General features: G+C 44.2%; 1 protein-coding gene across 2 annotated transcripts in view; it reads left to right on the top strand.

Moving 5' to 3' along the window:
* The window catches only part of LZTR1 (leucine zipper like transcription regulator 1), an 830,693-nt gene that overhangs the window by 310,305 nt on the left and 497,507 nt on the right, over window positions 1-22,881 (top strand). For both annotated transcript variants that reach the window (XM_044068313.1, XM_044068312.1), the window contains exon 9: window positions 10,200-10,401. In XM_044068313.1, the coding sequence (XP_043924248.1) occupies window positions 10,200-10,401 (202 nt within the window). The remainder of the gene's footprint in view (window positions 1-10,199; window positions 10,402-22,881) is intronic.

Raw genomic sequence — 22,881 nt, 5'->3', positions numbered from 1 at the left:
TGACGTCAGTGCGCCAGGGGTACATATACTGCAACCGACGCCATTTTCCTCAGTCTTTCTTGCCGCGCGGTGCCCGAAGCAGAAGCATTTCGCAAGTGCCGGTCGGCCGACTCCTGAGATTGTCGAATTCGAATTTCAGACCGAAGTCTTCTATAAAGCTAAGTACCCCGTTGGGGAAACTTTTCTTACCTCAGACCGATGTCAGAAAAAGTTAACAATTGTATTTCTTGTGGGAAGCAAATACCTCATAAGGATTTTCATTCTTATTGCATACCTTGCCTAGGCCCTTTTCACGACGTCACTTCTTGTCATTTTTGTGCTAGGTTTAATAAGCGTACTATTAAAAGGCGATTTGATTTCGCACAACACTATTTTGGTAGAAAATTTAACTATAACATGCCGTCGGAGCTACTGACTACCAGTGTGCACAAAAAGCACAGGGAAAAGGACCGACAGCCAAGGCCTAAACCCGATTCCGAGGCCTTGGTTGATCCAGTTCTCCGGTTATCAGTGAGGCTCCGATGCAGCCCCTGACTACCGCAGTCATGGAACCCGAGACCGCTACGGATATTTTGACGGAATGTACTAGGCCGACGCAGCCTTTTACTTCAGGCCCTTCCGATGATTTACCTTCTAAGGACGTCGGTGCTTCTGAAACGCCATCGGTTTCTGAGGGCGTTTTCAGACCGACGACTCTCACAGTCAAAACGTTTTCTAAGTCTAAGACTCCTTCTAAAGCTAAAAAGCCTACACTTCAGTCTCCTGTTCAAGGCCCTATGCCTAAGAAACAGATGCTCAAAATGGCTGAAGATTTGATTTCTCTTATCAGGGGTTCACAGCCTCCTCCTGACAAAAGGTCTAGACAAGAGGAAGATTCTGCTTCTTCTGAGCAACTGTCTATTTCTTCGGATGATTCTGCTTCTTCTGAGCAACTGTCTATTTCTTCGGATTCCTCTGAAGACCAAGACTATTCCTACTCTCCTTATGAAGATTCTGATGCTGAGGACTCTATTCCCTCAGCTTCCCCTCCTGAAGATTACTCTTTTGGGGAAACTTTACACAGTATGAGGGAACATTTTCACTGGGAAGGTCAGGATTACTCTGATTCCAAAAAAAGGCTCAGAGTTTTTTTAACTCCCCCAACACAAGACCTCTAGCCATTCCACCTGTTTTGGACATTGTGGATGATGTCTATTTAGAATCCAGTTTCAACCCAGACTCTCTCCCTCCTGCTCCGGCTAAGCCTGACGGATACTACAGAGTACCTGATGCCCACAAATTTCTTTATAAAAGCCCAGTAGCTGACCCAGAGACTATCTCCCAGGGACCCAAGGGGGCTAAGGCTTCCATCTCTAAAAACCCAGTACCTTCTGAGAGGGGACTCAAGAGCACTAGGCAGGTGGGGGAAAAGGTTTACACCTCAGCCACATTAGCTATGAGAGCACTAAATTGTCAATTTCATATGCTCAAGTATCAGCAGTTTCTAATCTCTCAGTTAAAACAAAAGATAACCTCCCTCCCTCAACAATCTGAATTGAAAGAAGTACAGGATTTGCTGCACGCCACCGAGCAGGTGGGCAAACATACCTTACAATGTGGGTTTGATTCTTTGGAGGCCTCTTGCAGAGCAGCTGTCACTGGATCAGTTATACGTAGGCATGCCTGGTTAAAGGAACAAAGTCTACCTGATCATGTTAAAGCAAATCTATTGGATGCACCCTTACAGCAGGATGTTCTTTTTGAAGTTAAAGCAGAAGAAGTTTTAAAGAAAATGGAAGATTGCGAAATCAATGCAGACAGTCAAACATTTCCTACAAGTACAACCCCCTCGCTTCAGCAGAAACTGGCCAACAAAAAATTGGTCCTTTCCAGCCACTGACAGACCTCAGAGGGGTAAATACAGATGCCCAAGGGGCAGAGGACAACCACAAGCCCAGTATAAACCTCACCAATGGGGCACTCCAGCCCAGAAAGGAGGAGAAGACAGGACTCAACCCACCAGAAGGCAAACTCAATGACTTGCACCTCAACTGGCCAAACAAAGATCTTTTGTCCACCCCCTTGGGGGGAAAACTAGCACTTTTTGCAGACAACTGGCGCATGGTCACAAAGGACAAATGGGTCCTAGACATAATTTTACGAGGATACAGATTCCACTTTCACACCTTGTCAATGAAAAGAGGAATGCCAAACCTGCCACTAAATCAAAGGGCAGAGGCACAAAAACAAATTACAGCTCTCATGGCCATGAGAGCCATTCAACGGGTACCGATTCAAGAGCAAGGCCAAGGATTTTACTCAAGGCTCTTTCTAGTACCCAGAAAGGACAATGCTTGGAGACCAATTCTGGATCTTTCAATTCTAATCACTTACTTACAAGTCCCAAAATTCAAGATGCTAACACTACAGCAGCTACTTCCCATGTTGGGCAGGGAAGCATGGCTGGTAACGTTGGATTTCAAGGAGGCATACCTGCATGTCCCTATCAGACAAAGTTGCAGAAGATACCTCCGTTTCATTGCAGGTTCAACCCATTACCAATTCTCTGCACTGCCCTTTGGCTTATCTACTGCGCCCAGAGTTTTCACAAAATGCCTGGCACCAGTAATTGCATACTGCAGACAGAGGAATTCAAATATAGCCATACCTGGACGACTGCCTCATCCAAGCAGAAAGAAAAGACATTCTCTTACATCATATGACTTTTGTGAAGCATCTACTAAATTGTCTAGGGTACACAGTAAACGAAAAGAAGTCAAAACTAGTACCCTCACAAAAAATGACATTCCTGGGTGCCAGCTTGGACACAACGGCCCAGAAGGCTTATCTTACACCAGACAAGCAACTACAACTGATTCAATATTTCAAGGCAATGGCAACAAAGACCCAATTAACTGCAAGAAAAATTCTGCAGGCTTTGGGCTTCATGGCATCTTGCATTCTGATAATATCATTTGCAAAACTGCATATGAGGAAATTACAGTGGTACCTAAAAAGTGTATAGTCTCAACACAGCCACAGCTTGGACACAGTGATATCTCTCATACCCTGCCTTCAACAGGAATTTCTATGGTGGGCACAGGCATGTCACCTCAACAAGGGTCAGCCTTTCACCTTGCCCCCAACCAGGCAAACTATCACAACAGATGCTTCAGACTATGCCTGGGGGGCACACATGGCAGGGCAATGCATTCAAGGCCTATGGACTGCAGAACAAAGAAAACTGCACATAAATCAAAAAGATATGCTAGCTGTACAGAAAGCTCCGACAGCCTTCAAGGATCTACTACATCCAGGACAACTGGCAATAAAGATGGACAACACCACAGTAATGTGGTACATAAACAAACAAGGGGGCACACATTCCTACCCTCTTTGCAGGCAAGCAATAATCTTATGGAACACAGCTCTGGCCTACCAAGTCCAGTTACAAGCTCAATTCCTGCCAGGACAGAAAAACACATTGATGTTTCTGCTTAGAAACATCAAAGATCCCCACGAGCGGAAGCTAGACCCACAAACATTTACAATGATAACTCAAAAATAGGGCCTACCAAATATAGACCTGTTTGCCAGTCCTCAAAACTACCAACTGACAAAATTTTGTACAAGGACATTCCACCATCAAGCTTGGAAAGTGGACGCTGTCTCATTCAGTTGGAAAAACTTGACGGCATATGCCTTTCCTCCATTGCCTCTTCTCACAAAGGTTCTTTTGAAGGTCAAAAAGGAGAAACCTCGACTGATTCTCATAGCCCCAGACTGGCCACGCCAGCACTGGTACCTGCTATTGAAGAATATGGCTCACAGCCCACCATGGATATTGCCTCAAATACCTCATTTGCTCATGCAGCAAAACAAACAGATTCTACACAGCCAGCTAAAAACCTTAAACCTGGCTGCATGGCAAATCTTTTAAACATCCATCCTTTCACAAGCAGTTCTGGATGTTATTTTGGAAGCCAGGAGGTCAAGCACAAGGAAGGCTTACTCGGACAAATGGAAAAGGTTTTCTGCCTGGAACCAAGCTAAAGGCCAAGACACAACTCAGCCTCATATGCCTCACATTCTGCAGTATTTAGCAGAGATGTTGCACAAAGGACTTTTCCTTCTCCTCAATTAAAATCCATGCTTCAGCTATTTCAGCTCACTACGACACAAATCCACCTTTATTTTCACATCCTCTTCTAAAGCAGTTCCTCAGAGGGGCAAAAAACATTAGACCACCTAGAAGAGCTCCTACACCAACATGGGACCTCAACTTTGTTCTGGAAAAACTAACGTTACCTCCCTTTGAACCAGCTTTCTCTGCAGACCTTCAGTTCCTATCTTGGAAGACTGCCCTGCTCCTGGCAATAACTTCTGCTAGGTGAGTCTCAGAATTACAGGGACTAATGGCAGTGGAACCTTTCCTCATTTTTCATCAAGACAGAGTTTCTCTACGAACTGATCCTTCCTTCATGCCTAAGGTGGTTTGCAGTGTAGCTTTAAATCAAACCATCCATCTACCCACTTTCTTTCCCAATCCACAGAACAAAGGTGAGAGACTCTTGCATTCCTTGGACATTCACAGGCAGCTTCGTTACTACTTGGACAAAACTAAGGCTTTCAGAAAAACTGACCAGCTCTTTGTATCCTATGCTACAGCTTCTCAAGGGAGGGTTATATCTAAACAAACCATTTCTAAATGGATAGGCCATCGCATACGGTTATGTTATACCCATCATGGGAAACCAGTTCCTCCTACCATTAGATCCCACTCTACCAGGGCAATAGCTACCTCTACAGCCTTTCTCAGAGGGGTTCCTACCAGGGAAATTTTAGAAGCTGCAACTTGGAGTTCAGTACATACCAGTACACACCTTCACCAAACACTATCACTTACCTCTTTATTCTAAGTCCAGGGCGGGCTTAGCCACTGCAGTTCTGCAGGGCCTCATTGCCTCCACTAACCCTCTATGATACCTTCACCCTTCCTTAGCTTTGGGACTCAACCCATGTGTGATGACTGCAGCAGGGTAACACGATGAACATAGTACAGTTTTGTACCTACCATAAATGTAGATGTTAGAGTGTTCACCCTGCTGCAGTCCAGGTTACCCTCCCTCCAACCCCTCTGATCTTCTGGATAAATCTATGCTATGCCTTACTGATGTATTTGCTTATAGCTGAAGGGATTTTGTGTTTGTACAGTGTTCACACCATTTGGTACTAATTTTGATCACCTTTTTGGGAGCACCTGACATCTGGGGCAAGAAAAACTGAAGAAAATGGCGTCGGTTGCAGTATATGTACCCCTGGCGCACTGACGTCGGGGATGAGGCGACAGCAACCGACGTCGGACCAAGACTTTGGAAATCCGGCCAACTGCGGGACCGCCTGATGACAGGATAACCCCCAAGTGTGATGACTGCAGCAGGGTGAACACTCGAACATCTACATTTATGGTAGGTACAAAACTGTACTTTTTGCACTATCCTATCTAACTCTTTCTGCATAGACTCTGGCCATGTGTTGACCACTTGCTGGAATGCCTGGACATATCTAGACTGTTGCCGTCTTCCAAATTTAGTGACCTGACACACACATATACATGCTTTCCTACACCATTATATTATGAAGCACAGTGTTGGCCGACAGTGACCACTGATACTTTATTATTCAGAGAAACTGCAACACTCACAATCCCCTACAATACCAGGGTGGACGGTACCAGTACAGGTTATATTGGTCTGTATTTCACAGCACAGTGTTTGTATCCAACGTACCTGTGGGAGCAATGCTTGTTAGCACTACCTGACTGTTGCCACACAAGATTCCAGATTACACATTAGCGTTATGCACATACATCTCACTGTGTTACTGTACACACTCTGACCACAGCTTATCAGGTTGGGATGTAAATGGGACATACATGGCTTCTTAGTCAAATAAGGTATTGGGGAGTTGCTAGTGTGCCAGGTTTGTTGTCATAGATGTGTGTCAGTCAGTTATATTTCCTGTTTGCTGCCTATACGTCTGGGATCATCCCACGGATTTCCCAGGGGGGCATGTTGATTGGCATTAGATATGGGCTCCTTTAATGGACAGTCTGGACATATCTGTACAGTCGTGGTGTATAATTCTCTATGCAGACCACTACCACTGGCAGGAGTCAAACCGTGGCTGTGTGTGCTAATAAAACAACAGTTCACATCTCGGTTGCATGTGCTATTCGGGTTTTGTTGTTTGCATTTCCCCTGTTTGCTGTTGTTTCTCTCAGTTGTACTCAAGGACCTCTGGGGATTACAGCTGTCATATACAGGCATTCCTACACATTCAAATTATGGTGCATGGTGTGGGTAACAGTGCTTAATACTACAGTAGTATTACATGGTTGCAAATCTACATTACCATATGATACCAAACTATACACATGCATTCCAGCTGTTAGACCTGTTTTGTCAGGGTATTGCACTTTTATTGCCATACTAACAATAATAGACTCTTCCTGCCATATTCTCTAGTGTATGCAGTACTTGCCTTGAACAGTACAGGTTTTATACTAGCAATTACTTTACTACTACTTTTATTTTTATTTCCTATGACAGTAAAAGCATGAGTATTTATGACCTGCCTTGCATCGCAACCGCACCAGGTGGCAGATGTTGGCCTCCTGGTTGCGGCCCGCTCCATTGCAGCTGCGGGGGACATAAGAGGAATATTTAGCCATACCTATCCATGATATACCTGAGCTGGCCATTATTAAACAGGTAGTGGACTAATACTTACACACAGCTGGGACATCCCCTGATGCTCTAGCCTCTTGGAGCCATTCCTCCAAGAGGTCCCCCTTCCATTGCTTCAGGTCAGCATAGTGGTGCCTGACCTGCTCACCAGTTCGGGGTATGCCAGTGGCACTGGTGAGGTCGCGGGCGAGATGGTCCCAGGCCTCGTCTTATATTGGGAGCCCTGGTACTTGTCCTGCAGCAGTCTCTGTGCAATGCTTACCCCCAGTCATGATCTTGGACTCCTGGATGCACCAGCGCTGCGCCCGGAAGTGCACTCCTTCTCCCCTTACTGCCATAGTTTCTGCAAGGGGAAGCTACAATCAGTTATGAGCTGTATTCCTGCCTCTTGGGTTTAAGTAGGGCCGATTTCCCGCACTTTTCCGTGATTGGCCGGTTTTGAAAAGGCTAAGCTATGGGCAAACTTGCTTGCCTAAGGCTGGCATTGTTTAAAGAGGTATACCACTGGGCAGATTGAATTGGCTTTCCTACACATTGCTTACACTTACTAAGTTGAGCTGTGCAGCGGTTGACATTGCTTAATAGTTAATTAACACTATATTTGCCTTTTGGCGGTTATTTATTGCAGGTTGTATATGTGTCTAGTATCAGTGATTCATGTGTACATACACTGTATGGGGACCTGGGGACTTCTACACTTTATTACAATAACACCTCAAATGTATGCTTACTGCAGTACTCCAATTCACATATTTATGTTCTGTGGCAGGTTATACAACATCACACTGTACATAGATTCACTTCACATGTTTGATTTGATTTTACTGTGGTGAGGATTAGTTTGCTGATACCTCATTTATATGTATTGCTATGATGGCTTAGTGGTTAACTGTTGTGACTGTGGTGTATGGGGTCCTGAGTTCGAGACTTGCAGAAGCTGTTATTTTGTTGCTGGGAAGAACATGGGCCGTTGGGTACAGAGTGATTAAGGCACTTTAAAGCAGCTGTAAGCTGGTGTGCGTGGGTTTGCGCAGAGCAATGCTAACCTCCGGTTACAGTTTCTTACATTCATTTAGCTTCTACTTTGCTTAATCTGTGTAGGCAATGCTTACCCACTCGCAAACACATAAACACGCTTACTAGTGCTTACTACTGCTTATTTGTGCTTAAACCTGCTTACTAGTTCCTTATTCATTATGGCACTGACACTTCACATGTGCATTTAATGCAGTATTCCGGTTCACATTTTAATGTTATTTAGTAGGTTATACTGCAAAAGAATGTCAAAAAATGTTCATATACAGATTTCACATGGAAAATGGAATGTGCTGCAGTGGGACTCGAACTGGGAATGCCTGCTCATTAGGTGGATGCTCTGACCACTACACTTTTGCTGTGCTGCTTCATTTGCATATATCTTCCTTGTTATCCTCTTCAGCCTTTTAAACTGCTTTAACCGTAGTTAAGCGATGGGCAAATCCATGCACCTATGGTTTGCTGTACTCTGGGGTTTAAAAAAAAAAAAAAAAAAGGGTTTCTTTATTTTATTTATATGTATTGTTCCTGTTGTACACATGGGGGACTGTTGGTGGGGATATGCGGACACCTATGAGCAGTCTCGCTCATTTATGTATAGCTTCTGCTTTTCTACTTTGCAGGGGTGTGTTTATTCTGAGAGCTCTGCTCTCAGACACGCCCCCTGCACTCATCCATGCTCTGTGTAGGATTAGGAGGTCAGGCAGTGTGCTTTCATTAATATGCATGGTGTGCTGCCGTCCTCCTAAACTGCCGCTTCCGTGCAGGACTAGATTAGTCCTGCATGGAAGATTAGTAAATCCGGGGGTTAGTGTCTCCACACTTTGCTTTTCTGCATTTCTTGACTGGTTATTCATTCCTTCACCACCTTCTCTTGCTTCCAGTTCTTTACTTTTTAATCAGTTTGTCATGAGCCTGTCAAGGATCACTGTAGGATATTTATACACCACTGGGTAGAAACCTCCAAGTAATGCAGGATGCAGTAACTTAGAAGTTTAGAAGTTGTTTGTGTACAGTCATACAGAAGGAAGAAAAGAAGTTGAGCTAGTTTGTGTCTGTGCCGATAAGTCATTATCCACACAGATTATTTTGTCATGAACATTTGTTATTGTTTTGTTCTTCCACAAAATAAAAATAATTTAATCTTCTTTGTAACTGGTGTATCTGCTGTTTAATCATTATTAGTCTTGGCTATTTTCACAGTCTCATATTACAAATATTCACTCTGTGCTTTCTATTTTAATATCAGCAATAGAAAGACCACTCCATGAACTAGACATTTTTCTGAATAGTTAGTCTTTCCCTTCAATTTCTTCTGGTACTGTTGTAAACACCAATTTTTCCTTTCAAGACTTATCTTTCAGTTCAGTTAGTTTCTGTGCCATTTGTTCATATTTTAGTTCTGCCATTTTTTTCTTTCACCCCCTTTTCAGTATTTTAAATGCCAGTTATTTCCCCTGAATGTCTGGTTTAAAACACGTATTTCCTTCAGCTTTTTTCTCTGTATTCGAATATGGAGTCTCGTATCTTAATCTCTGCATTTGGTCACTCTTCCTCTCTAGGGTGACAGAAGAAATTTCTCCCTCAGCAGCCATTACCATTATGCTTTTTCCACCTCTTCTCCACACTGCTTTCATTCCACTTCTGAAGTTTCAGTTCTCCCTTTTATTGCACCTTTTCTCTTCTTTTTTGACCTTCTAAACATCATAAATACTGTACCATCAGATTTCTATTAAATCCCTCCACCCACAACTCCTTTTTTTCATTTTTGCATGTGGGATCAGGGTTTCACTTCAACAGTGACATTCATCTAAAACCAATGTTTACACGACTGGATGGCTAGCTGTTTATAGTAATTTGCAGGCGTTTGCAGGCATTTTCTGTTTTATCACTTTTCAGCCCCAGTGCTGTGTTTTTAGCTGCTTACTGTACCTCCAACATCTAAGAAAGCCACCCATTGTCAGTCTTTTATGTCATTCCTTCATATGCATATCTAAAAGTTTTACTTGCTTTATTCTCTGCTGGCTGCCCACTAATTGGAGTAGTTTGTAGACAAGCGGTCTCAAAGAAGTGTGTTGTTCCATGCTATAAGAGACATTTCAGAAAGGTTCTTGGTCAAAGGCATATGTGCGGTTGATGTTAATATATAGTCCTGTGACCGACCTAAAATTAAGCAGCTCCAGTCCATGGAATGATCCAGATACTTGTATGTGAGGAAAAGGGAATATTGCTTTCGAATCTGGAAAGCAAAAGGAATGTGCAAGTTGCCTTGACAAAACAAAAGCATAGAAAAATAGAAATTTCATATTGCTATGTTGATACTTATTATAAAGCACAGATATGCTTAAAGATCACAAGGAAGGCTACTGAATTTCAAAAGAACTGTCCTTCTGTGCTGTTGCCTAAATTCTTTCTTTTTTTGTTTCCTTCTTATAGCTGGACACGTATTCCAACAGAGCATCTTCTAAGAGGCTCCTCTCCCCCTCCTCAGAGGCGATATGGTCACACGATGGTAGCATTTGACAGGCATCTTTACGTGTTTGGTGGTGCAGCAGATAACACACTCCCTAATGAACTTCATGCATATGATGTGGATTCTCAGACATGGGAGGTCATAACAGCCAGTCCAGACAGTGAGGTAATGCATGAATATTTTCTTCAGCAGTCATGCTAGGAAAGTTGTGTTGCGTACGTCCTTAGTGTAGACATGCAACATTAGTGAAACTGAAAAGATTTCCTTTAAATGAAGTACAGAAGATGAGTAAGCTGGTTCTGAAGGTTGACCTGCACCTTGTAGTGTAACAAGATTTCTGACACGCATTGTCTAGTCAGCAAGACTTTCACCTATAAGAACTATTTTTCTCTCCCTTTGCTAGCTCTAATTTTTCATTGTGTCAGGGTATGTTTTCATCACCATGGAAAGAGGTGTTTGTCTCCCTAAAACCAACACCCCTTGCAGCATTTTTACTGTAGACCCATCGCCATTCTAACTCCACTTGCTAAATAACTCAAATGTTTTCATATTATAACCAATGCTTTTATATTATGCCTAACTTGGTAAATTATTTAAACTGCAGTTGATTTTTTTGTATTATTTTTAAAGACTGTTAAATTATTCGTAAAATGTTTTGCAGTACTGTGGAGCTTTTTTCCCCTGGGCCTTTGCTGAAATGGGCTCCTACCCAATCAGCATTTCCTGGTAATTAAATGTTAATCCGTAAATAAATAGGTTGGATTTTTATTGTCTGTAAGCCTCAGGATGTTAAAGTACCACATACTCAAGCGGATTAGCAAAGGTTCACCCTTGGGAGAAGTGCCCATGCTTTGCTTGTTCCACATAACTTGACTTTTACCCAGTCCCTCTATTTTCACCTAACAGTGGCCTTCGACCTAGTTAATAATCGCCTAATTCCATTTCTAGCCTCTAAAGCGATGATTTCGGTTGATAACTTTCACATAGATCTTTAGAATCAAACTATGTTCCTGTCTCTCTTCTGTCATCCTCAAACCCTGGTGTCCTACAAAGCTTTGTTCTTGGGCCATTTTTTCCACTTATTTAGAAAATCTGTCTCTTCTTACCTTCACCTGTATAACCTTATTTTTAATGACATTAATCTGGTTCGCTTTAGATCTTCTGAAGTGCTAGGACCAGTCCATCTCCACCTACTCGTTCATCTCAACATATAAACTTTTACTGGCTGTTTCCTCTCTCTTACCCATATCCTGTACTTAGAATAACCCCTTTGTGGATCTCATTTTCCATGTTTCATATTCAGTTGCATCTGTAAATGGCCCCGGGCTACTTTTTTTAATTTTTAGTATGTGTTGAATTTTGGTATTTCTGTGAATTTCACTGTTTTCCACTTTCACTTCTATCCTATGAATATTTAATTTTTAAGGTCTGCTTTTGAAAGTTTAGCTTGTGTGTTCATCTTTCTGTTGATGTTTGCCATGTGTGTATTGTTAAATTCTTACGGTACAGATGTTATTAGTTTCTTTAGGTTCAACTGCGGTATGATTTCTGGATTCAGGACATCTAATCAAGGCCTTTCTAGATACTGATGTCAATTCTTGAGTTTGATGCCAATAACATTTGCACTGACATTGCTGTATCTTTTCCTGATGTTGGTTAACAGTGATACAGATAAGGTCTGTCTTGGAGCTAGAAGCTCTTTTTGACACCAGCCTCGATTTTTGTGTTTGATGTAGATAAGTCCATTGACACGTGTATTTTACCTGGGATTGAGCCCACTAACTCAGCTCTGAAGCTGTAGCACGAGTACATCACTGGCTTCATCCTTGAGCTTGTCCATCCTTTCCGTGAATGAAGCTTTTCAACCACTTCACCTTTTTTTTTTTAAGTCCATTTCAGTTTTGAGAACTATGATGTAAGTGTGTACTTAAATTTCTTTTTCTGTTAGGTAATTCAGCCTGTATAAACAAACATTCTGGGATACTCCCATTTCTTATTCAGTAACATGGGTATTGTTGTAGCCTACATCAGAGTCTCCACCCTCCTTCACTGCTTTGATGGGCGGTGGAATTTGGAGAATAATCTTGCACCATTTTACATATCACCTTACTTTATTTTTATTGTTAAGATTGAAAGGAGGAGAATAGGTAGGGTCAGCTTTTTGGTGGTGGGGAAAGGTTGTAATCTTAAGACACAATTTTCTAGACAGAAAAAGGCTTTGTGATTGTGGAAAAGACACATAGGGTGTGAGGCATCTAAATTTGGTACATGACCAGCGCTTGATGTGGTACAGACATGTAGCAGCCAGAAAAAGGTGTAGAAGTGCTATATCTGTGGTGGAGCAGAGGCATGTATTACATTATATGGCTTTTTTAGCTAAATAGGTCACTCTGACTGGGTGCCATTTTATATAGCTGTTTCCTTCTCTTCTTTCCTGTTAGAATTAGAGATGGGACTTGCATAAGAAGGTTCTACTTTTTTTTTTTCCCCATTTGTGTCAAGTTTTAGGTAAAGCTTATTTGTGTATTAGTTTACGTAGTGTAGCTGTTTAAATGTCTTGCAGGTGAACCATACTCATTATCGGCTTACATTTAGTTTGAAGCAGTCTGCTTCCATGTATTTGAATTGCTTTAATAGATTTTTACAGAATGTATTGTCTCAGTAGTCCATCGCTTTATATCAGGTTTCTTCCAGATGTTCTTCGTGTTTCACTGTTGCAGTCATCACTTGTGGGTTATCCCTGCTGTGGTAGCCCTCGGTCAGCCCGAATACCAGAGTCAGTGTTTTTCTGCGTCAGCTGCTGTCGCTTGTTGACTGACGTCAGGTTGTCAGTGGTATAAAGCAAGGTAACAGACGCCATTACATCAGTCTTTCTTGCCGTGGAGTGCCGGTCGGTCGCTACCAGAGTTTGTATTACAGCTGAAAACGTCTAAAGCGAAGTACCCCGTTGGGGATCCTTTTTTTTTTTGCACTAAAAGATGTCCAAAAAAGTTAACAATTGTCTCGCCTGTGGAAAGCAGATCCCACACCGAGACTTCATTCATACTGCGTCACTTGTTTAGGCCCAGACCACGACGTCCCCCGATGGCAGTTCTGTGCCCTCTTTAATGCGAGAACCATTCGTTGTATAGCTCTTATTGTAGACAGGTATTTTCATCTTCCGTCTTCGCATTCCGAAATGGCATCCGCCAGCCATCTGTAGGCATTCCCGAAAAAAACGTCAAGATAGAGATAGACCACACAAGGCTAAGTCTTCCGATGATGCTACCAGTAGGTAGGTTGTCAGCTCTCTGGAATTCAGTGAGGCACTTTCACAGCCCCTGATGCCCAATATGTTATCTACGCAGGCCTCTACCGAGACCCTGTCATAGCCCAGTATACCGCAGAAATCTTCTTTGACTTCGAATCCTTTGGTTGTCTCTGCCTCGGTTGGGTCTGGAGCTGAGCTGCAGGCACCAGCTTCCAAGGAGGCCTTTCGCACTACCAGTTCTAGACAAAAAACGAAGTATCTCTTCCAACTTCCGTTTCTGTCAGACCGATGGATACTCTTAGGCCTCAAGCCAGGCCACTCCTAGAAAATCTACCTCTAGTCACCATTTTACTTCTGCTCCACCACCCCAGGCCCAAATGCTTAAGATGGTGGAGGATCTTATCTCCCTTATCAGGGGTAGTCAGGCCACAACTTCAAAAAGGAAAAGGCACCCTTCTCCTGAAATAATGACAGAGCAGGGTTCTGAGGAATCTTGATTACTCAGATTTTGAAGAGGAACAACAGCCTCTAACTGCTTATGAAGATTCAGATGCAGAGGAATCATTCCTTCTGCCTCCCCACCACAAGACCTGTCCTTTGAGAAAACCCTTCACACCCTCAGGGAACATTTCCACTGGGAATCTCAGGACTTCCTTCAGTCTAAGAAAAGACTGAGAGTTTCTAGACCTGCCCCAGCACAGACCCCTGCCCATCCCCCCTATCTTAGAAGTGGTAGATGATGTTTTCCATGAATCCAGCTTAGCCCCTGACACCCTCCCTCCTGCTCCCAGTAAACCTGACAGGTATTACAGAGTACCGGATTCTCACAAATACCTGTACAGAAATCCTGCTGCAGACCCAAAAGCCATTACACAGGGACCTAAAGGAGCTAAGGCTAGTTCTGCAAAGAATCCAATTCTTTCTGACAAGGAATCCAGAGCTCTGGACAGTTGGGGTAAAAAAGTATACACTTCTGCAACCTTAGCTATCAGAGCACTCAACTGTCAGTTCCATATGTTGAAATATCAACAACACACTTTGGAACTATTAAAGCAAAAGATTTCAATCTTTCCTGACTGTGCCAATTCGAAAGAGTTAACAGATTTACTGCACTGTACTTTTCAGGTGGCCCGACACTCTTTGCAATTTGGATATGACGCACTAGAACACTCAAGCAGGGCAGCAGTCAGGAGCTGTCATTTGGAGACGTGCATGGTTGAAGGAACAACCTCTCCCTCATCATGTCAAGTCTAAATTAATTGATGCACCCTTGGATAAGGGCCGCTTTTTTGGAGTAAAAGCAGAAAAGGTGCTTAAAAAATGGAAGACAAAGTAAAATCTATGCAAACAGTAAAAGATTTCTTTCAGGTTCGTCGTCCTAGGTTCAACAGGAATTTCCCCTCTAAGCACTGGTCCTTTCCTGCACCTAGCAAGCAGGGGCAAGGTAAGCCCCGCAGGGACAGGCCAACCAGGCCCCTATCCCAAGGACAACAGAAAACCAAACAGTGGACCACCTCCACCCCAAAGGCAAGGAGTTCTAAGCCATCCTTCTATGGCAAAAACTCTCAATGACTACCTCTCCCTCCTCTGCCCGCCTTTCACTCACCAAAAGCTAGGAGGAAGGCTCTCCCTCTGCAAAGAAAATTGGCTTTCTGTAACAAAAGACCAATGGGTCTTAAAGATAATTTTTCAGGGATACAAATTAACTTTCAACGAACTCCCAATTCCAAGAGGGTACCCAGACTTATCTCCAAATCACTGGGCAGAGGCACTGAAACAAGTCCAAGCTCTCATATCCCACAGATCAAACAGGCAAAGGCTTTTATTCCAGACTATTCCTTATTCCCAGAAAAGAGAGCACTTGGCGCCCCATCCTGGATCTATCCATTCTGAATACTTCCCTGGTGGTCCTCAAATTGAAAATGCTAACTTTGCAGCAGTTGCTGCCTATTGTGACAAAAAATGCCTGGCTAGTGACCCTAGACCTAAAAGATGCCTACCTCCACATCCCCATAGGGGAATCCTGCAGGAAATTCCTGCCCTTCAGAGCAGGTTCACAACACTTTCAGTTCTCTGTGCTACCCTTTGGCTTATCTACTGCTCCCAGGGTATTCACCAAATGCTTACCCTTGGCCATAGCATTTTGCAGACGGAGAAATATTCAGATTTACCCTTATATGGATGACTGCTCATTCAGGCAGAGTGCAAAGAAAATCTTCTCCAGGACCTCCTCTTTGTCAAAACACTCCTAACTTCCTTAGGGTTCACCATCAATGAAAATAATTCAAAGCAAACATCCTCCAGGAGGATCATTTTCTTAGGAGCACTGCTGGACACAGAATCCCAAGTGGCCTTCCTATCCCCAGAAAAACAGAGCTTCCTGCCTCTCTACTTTACCCAGCTGGCTTCCAGAAGTCACCTCACAGCGAGGAAGTTCCTGCAAGCCTTGGCATCTTGCATCCTTCTAATTCCTCTGACGGCTTCACATGAGAAAACTTCAGTGGTATCTAAAGAATTTTTGGTGTCAGCACTCTCAGCCTCTAGAGACCTCTTTCCCCCAATCCCCTGTATAAGGGCCGAGTTTCTCTTGGTGGGCAAGGGTCTGTGCCAGGAACCAAGGGTCTTCCCTTCATCCTTCTTCCTACCGGGATGACCATCACCACCAACATCTCAGACATTGCTTGGAGACTCACCTAACAGGCAGGTGCACCCAAGGCCTTCCCTTACCTATCAACCAGAAGGAAATGATGGCAGTACAAAAGGCTCTAATATCCTTCAAATCCCATTTCAGGCCATGGGTTCTCCTTATCAAAACAGACAACACCACTGTAATGTGGTACATCAGCAAACAGGGAGGGACCCAGTCTTGCCCTCTGTGTAGGCTAGCCATGAACGTCGGTCTGACTGCCTCCTCCATGGGACAATACCTAATAGTCTAATACCTGCCAGGGATCAACAACTCCCTGGCAGACCACTTAAGCAGAAACCTACTGGACCCTCATGAATGGCAGCTCCACAGAAACATCTTTTTGCAAGTCACTCAGGAGTGGGGAACTCCATAGGTGGATCTCTTTGCTTTGCACCTCAACTACCAGTTAGTATCACCACCTAGCGTGGAAGGTGGATGCCTTGACCTTCCCCTGGAACTCCCCCTTTGTGTACACATTCCCTCCTCTGCCTCTTATTCCCAAGGTACTGATCAAGATAAAGGGAGGAGAGACCAAAGGACATCCTCATTGCTCCAGATTGGCCCAGGCAGCATTGATACCCCTTACTTCGCAGCCTCACATCACAGCTTCCCAGGCAGCTTCCCCTGATGTTAGATCTCTTGACTCAGGTGGGGGAATGCTGCACCCAGACTTGCAAACTGTCAAGCTGTGTCAGCATGGCTTATACTTTAAAAACAAACAAGGGGCCCCTGTTAAGCAAACAGGTCCTAGACATTATCACAGAGACCAGAAGGCCCAGCACCAGAAAATCTTACACAGGGAAATGTAAAAGATTCTGCTCCTGGAGCCAGTCCAGAGGGGGCAGTTCCTCTCGACCTTCCACCCCTCTTATCCTGGACAATCTAGCAGAGTTACTCAATAGTGGCCTCTCCTTCTCTTCAATTAAGATCCATGCCTCACCCATTTCAGCTCATTGCTATACAGACCCGCCTCTGTTCTCACATCCTTTGATTAAACAATTTCTCAGAGGGGCTTCTACTATCACACCACCCTTCTAACCTGCAGCTTCAGCAGAACTGAAATACCTCTCCTGGAAGACTGCCTTCCTACTAGCTAACACCTCAGGGTTTCAGAACTTCAGGCATTGATGGCCATTGAGTCCTTCATTGTCCATGCAGACAGGGTCTCCCTGAGGACTAACCCATCCTTTATGCCCAAGGTGGTATATAATGTGACTCTCAACCAGGCCATACATCTACCCACCTTCTTCCCTAACCCTCAAAACAAGGGGGAAAGAATTCTGCACTCACTAGACATGCACAGACACCGGCTTCCGAGGGGGTTTTCAGGCCTACACAGCTTCTGGCAAAAGCAGACTAGACAAAAGGCCAAGACAGCTCAGATACTACCTGGACTGTACCAACGCCTTCAGGAAAACAGACCCAACTTCTTGTCAGCTTTGCTCCAGGAGCATTTTCAAGCAAACCATTTCCAAATGGATATCACACTGCATCCATTTCTGCTACAGATTACATGGAACCCCCCCCCCTCCATGTTGTTTCATACCCATTCCACTAGGGCAGCCTCCACTTCCACAGCATACCTCAGAGGAGTTCCTACCGGGGACATCTTGGAAGCTACCACCTGGACTTCTGTCCATACCTTTGCAAAGCATTACCACCTACCTCTTTTCTCTAAGGTTAGGGCAGAGTTTGCCTCTGCGGTGCTGCAGGGCTTGCTGACCCAGGCCTAGGTCTCTTAATAATCCTACCCCCCCCCCCAGCTTTGGGAATCCTCCCACAGGTGATGACTGCAACAATGAAACCGGAAGAACATAGTACAGTTGTGTACACTTATCATAAATGTAGATGTTCGAGTGTATTCAATGTTGCAGTCCTGGATGTTCATCGTGTTTCACTGTTGCAGTCATCACTGTAGGGTTCTTCCTGCCGGCAAGCAGTCCTCGGTCGGCCAGAATCCCAAAGTCTGGGTCTGGCGTCGGGTGTTCAGTCATGCTCCCTGACGTCAGAGCGCTAGGAGTACAAAGCTGCCAGCCGACGCCATGTTCTCCAGTCTTTCTTGCCGTGCGGTGAAAGCAGTTTGCAAGTGCCAGTCGGCTGACTCCTGATATTTTTTCGTGCTTCAGTCCGAAGACTTACTTCTTCTTCTTAAAGCTAAGTATCCTGTTGGGGAAACTTTTTTCTTGCTCCAGTCCGATGTCAGAAAAAGTTAATAATTGCATTTCTTGTGGGAAGCAAATACCTCATAAGGATTTCCATTCTTACTGTATTCCTTGTTTAGGCCCTGACCACGACGTAGCTAGTTGTCGGTTTTGTGCTAGATTTAACCAACGTACGATTAAGCGAAGGTACGATTTTGCTTTTCACTACTTTGGTAGGCGATTTAATTATAAAATGTCGTCGGACTCACTTCCGACTACCGGAGTTCACAAACGACGCAAGGATAAGGACAGGCCTCTGAGGTCCAAATCAGACTACGTTTTACAAGCAGAGCCAGCTACAGGTTCGGCCGTCGTCAGTGAGGCGCTTTCGCAGCCCCTGTCGTTGGCCATTTCAGAACTGATTGCCCAAACGGACTCCCACGAGGAGCCAACTAGGCCTTTGAGCGCTCCAGCTGCAGGACCTTCGGACAAAGCTCCCTTGGATGGGTCCGGAGCCGCTGTACAGGTACCGGCTTCCGAGGGGGTTTTCAGGCCTACACAGCTTCTGGCAAAAGCAGACTCCTTCTAAATCTAAGACACCAGCCCAGGCCTCTTCTGATCCGGGACCGAAATCTCAGAAATAGCTACTTAAAATAGCGGAGCACTTACTAACCATGATTAGGGGTTCACATCCCCCTCCAGACAAAAGGCCAAGGCAAGAATTGGATTATGAATCTTCTGATCAGGCATCTATTTCTTCAGTGTTTTCCTCTGAACAGGAATATACTTTCCCTCCTTATGAGGATTCTGATGCTGAGGAATCCATTCCTTCAGCTTCTCCCCCTCAGGATTTTTCTTTTGGGAAAACTTTACATGACATGAGGGAACGTTTTCACTGGGAAGGACAGGAGTACTCGGAATCTAAGAGAAGGCTTAGGGATTTCCTTCTCCTTCCCCAACATAGACCCCTGGCTATTCCTCCTATTTTGGATATTGTGGATGATGCCTTTTCTGAGGCTAATTTAACTCCTGACTCCTATCCTCCAGCCCCTGCTAAGCCCGATAGATATTACAGGGTCCCTGACTCCCACCAGTTCCTTTACAAAAATCCTTCTGCTGATCCAGAAACCATTTCTCAGGGTCCTAAGGGGGTTAAGGCCGCTTCTGCTAAAAACCCTATTCCAACAGATAAGGATTCTAGAGCTTTGGGGAGATGGGGCAAAAAAGTGTACACTTCTGCTACTTTATCTATTAGGGCTTTAAATTGTCAATTTCATATGCTAAAATATCAGCAATTTCTACTGTATGTTATGAAACAAAAGCTAGGTTCCATTTCTGCATGTGCTGATAATAAGGAATTACATGATTTGATACTTGCCACTGAACAAGTCGGGAAGCATGGTTTACACTGTGGTTTTGATGCCTTGGAGGCTTCTTGCAGGGTGGCTGCCTCTGGCACAGTCATTAGAAGGCATGCTTGGTTAAAGGAACAAAACTTACCTGATCAAGTGAAAGCAAAGTTACTGGATGCTCCTGTTCAGCATAATGTTTGTTTGGGTCTAAGGCTGAAGAGGTGATGAAGAAAATGGAGGATAAGGCAAAATCCATGCAAATGGTTAAGGATTTCTTACAAGTTCAGCCACCAAGATTTAGCAGAAATTGGCCAACTAAAAATTGGTCCTTTCCCAGCTCGGACAGGCCTCAGAGGGGTAGATATAGGCGCTCCAGAGGGAGGGCCCAACCACAGACCTCTTACAGACCTAGACAGTGGAGTGCTTCCACCCCCAGGGGTGGAGAGGACAGACCTCAATCTTATAGAAAACAGGCTCAATGACTCCCCCTGCATGGCTCCAGGAACTTCTCTCCTGGAAGCCCCTCTAGAAGGAAAACTCTCTCTTTTTCAACAAAATTGGGCTTACATAACCCAAGACAAGTGGGTTTTGGATGTAGTTTCAAGAGGTTATGAATCCCACTTTCATACCTTGCCAACACCAAATGGATGGCCAGACCTACCAAAACACCAATGGTCAGAGGCATTAAACCAGGTGGGATCTCTCATGGCTATGAGGGCCATAGAACTGGTTCCACAATCAGAGACTGGGCAAGGCTTTTACTCAAGACTCTTTCTAGTTCCCAGAAAGCAAAATTCATGGAGACCCATCCTGGATCTGTCAGTCTTAAACACTTTTCTGGAGATACCAAAGTTCAAGATGCTTACACTGCAGCAGCTCCTGCCAGTGTTGAGCAAAAATGCATGGATGGTGACATTGGATTTAAAGGAGGCTTACCTACACATCCCTATCAGACAGGAGTGCAGAAAATACCTCAGGTTCAAGGCCGGTTAGAATCATTACCAATTCTCTGCGCTGCCCTTTGGCTTGTCTACTGCGCCCAGGGTCTTCACCAAGTGCCTGGCACCAGCAGTAGCTTATTGCAGACTCAAGGGAATTCAAATTTACCCTTATCTGGACGACTGCCTTATTCAAGCAGACAGCAAGGATGTCTTACTCCAGCATCTGGAATTTGTTCAAAATCTTCTCAAGTACCTGGGATTCACTGTGAACATAAAGTCAAATTTGGCACCCACACAACAGATAACCTTTCTGGGTGCTTTTCTAAACACAACAACCCAGATGGCATTCCTGACATCCAAAAAACAACTACAGCTGGCTTCAACTTTCAAAACCTTGGCGTCAATAACTCAGCTAACTGCAAGGAAATTCCTGCTGGCTTTGGGTTACATGGCCTCCTGCATCCTTCTCATACCAAATGCAAGACTACATATGAGAAAAATACAATGGTACCTAAAAAGTGTATGGTCCCAGCATTACCACGGTCTAGACACACAGATTGCAGTCTTGCCTTGCCTACAAAAGGAGTTCCATTGGTGGACCATGGCATGTCTTCACAACAAAGGGAAAGCCTTCAGTCTGCTTCCAGCCAGCCAAGTGTTAACCACGGACGCCTCAGATTACGCATGGGGAGCCCACTTGCAGGGAAAAGGTCTGCAAGGTTTTTGGACAGAGGATCAGAAGCACCTACACATCAATTTAAAAGATATGTTAGCTGTACAAAATGCCCTCTTGGCTTTCAGGGATCTTCTACAACCAGGACAACTATTGATACGGACAGACAACACCACAGTTATGTGGTACATAAACAAGCAAGCGGGTTCACACTCCTACCGCCTTTGCAGACTAGCCATGACTCTATGGAACACAACTCTAGCTTGCAAAGTGGATCTACAAGCTCAGTTCCTGCCAGGGAAACAAAATATTCTGGCAGACAGCCTGAGCAGGAACCTGTCAGACCCACACGAGTGGATGCTAGACACCAAAATATTCAAGATGATTACAGAAGCCTGGGGCTGCCTGGACATAGATCTATTTGCATCCCCCCTCAACCACCAGTTACAGATTTTTTGCACAAGGACATTTCACAAACTAGCATGGAAAGTGGATGCACTATCATTCAGTTGGAGAAACCTCTCAGGGTATGCCTTTCCGCCACTACCTCTTCTTCCACGGGTGTTATTAAAGATCAAGTAGGACAAGCCCAAGATGATGATTTTACTGGCCCCAAATTGGCCTCGTCAATTCTGGTACTCAACACTGATGAATCTATCCCAGGAGCCACCTTGAATTTTACCTCCGATACCAAATCTTTTGTCCCAACACCAGGGCCAGGTTCTGCACTCTCATATCAAAACTCTCAGTCTGGCAGCCTGCCGAATTCAGGGTCTGTGATTACTCCTTTCCTTCCCAAACAGGTAATGGATGTCATCTTAGAAGCCAGACGGCCTAGCACTAGAAAATCTGATGCAGGTAAATGGAAGAGATTTTGCACCTGGATGCATGCTCAGGATTCGGATCCCCTCATTCCTAATATCCCATTGATTTTACTTTACCTGACAGACATACTTCATAAGGGTTTATCCTTCTCCTCCATAAAAATACATGCCTCAGCTATCTCTGCACATTACAATACAGATCATCCAGTCTTTTCCCATCCACTTCTGAAACAATATCTCAGAGGAGCAAAGAATTTAAGGCCCCCTAGGATACCACCCACCTGCCTGGGACCTCAACTATGTTCTGGAAAAACTCACTCTGCCTCCTTTTGAGCCTGCTGCCACATCTGATATTAAGTATTTATCATGGAAGACCGCTATCCTGCTGGCTTTGACTTCAGCCAGGAGAGTCTCGGAGTTGCAAGCACTCATGGCTGTAGAGCCTTATATTATTTTTCATCAAGACAGGGTGTCTTTAAGGACTAATCCTACTTCCATGCCAAAAGTGGTTTCTAAAGTGGCTTTAAATCAAATTATTCACCTGCCAGCTTTTTTCACTAATCCACAAAATCAGGGGGAAAGGATCTTGCATTCCTTGGATGTACACAGACAACTTCGTTTTTACCTGGACAGAACCAAGGATATCAGGAAAACAGAGCAACTGTTTGTTTCTTATGCAACAAATTCCCAAGACAGAGCTATTTCAAAACAGACCATTTCTAAATGGATTGCTCATGGAATCAGATTTTGTTACTCTCATCATGGAAAGCAAATC

This window comes from Protopterus annectens, chromosome 4.part0 (assembly GCF_019279795.1).
Source record: "Protopterus annectens isolate FY-2018-M chromosome 4.part0, PAN1.0, whole genome shotgun sequence".
In the NCBI taxonomy this organism is placed as follows: domain Eukaryota; kingdom Metazoa; phylum Chordata; order Ceratodontiformes; family Protopteridae; genus Protopterus; species Protopterus annectens.
Note: the sequence above shows the minus strand (reverse complement) of the source record. Positions and strands in the feature narration are given on the sequence as shown.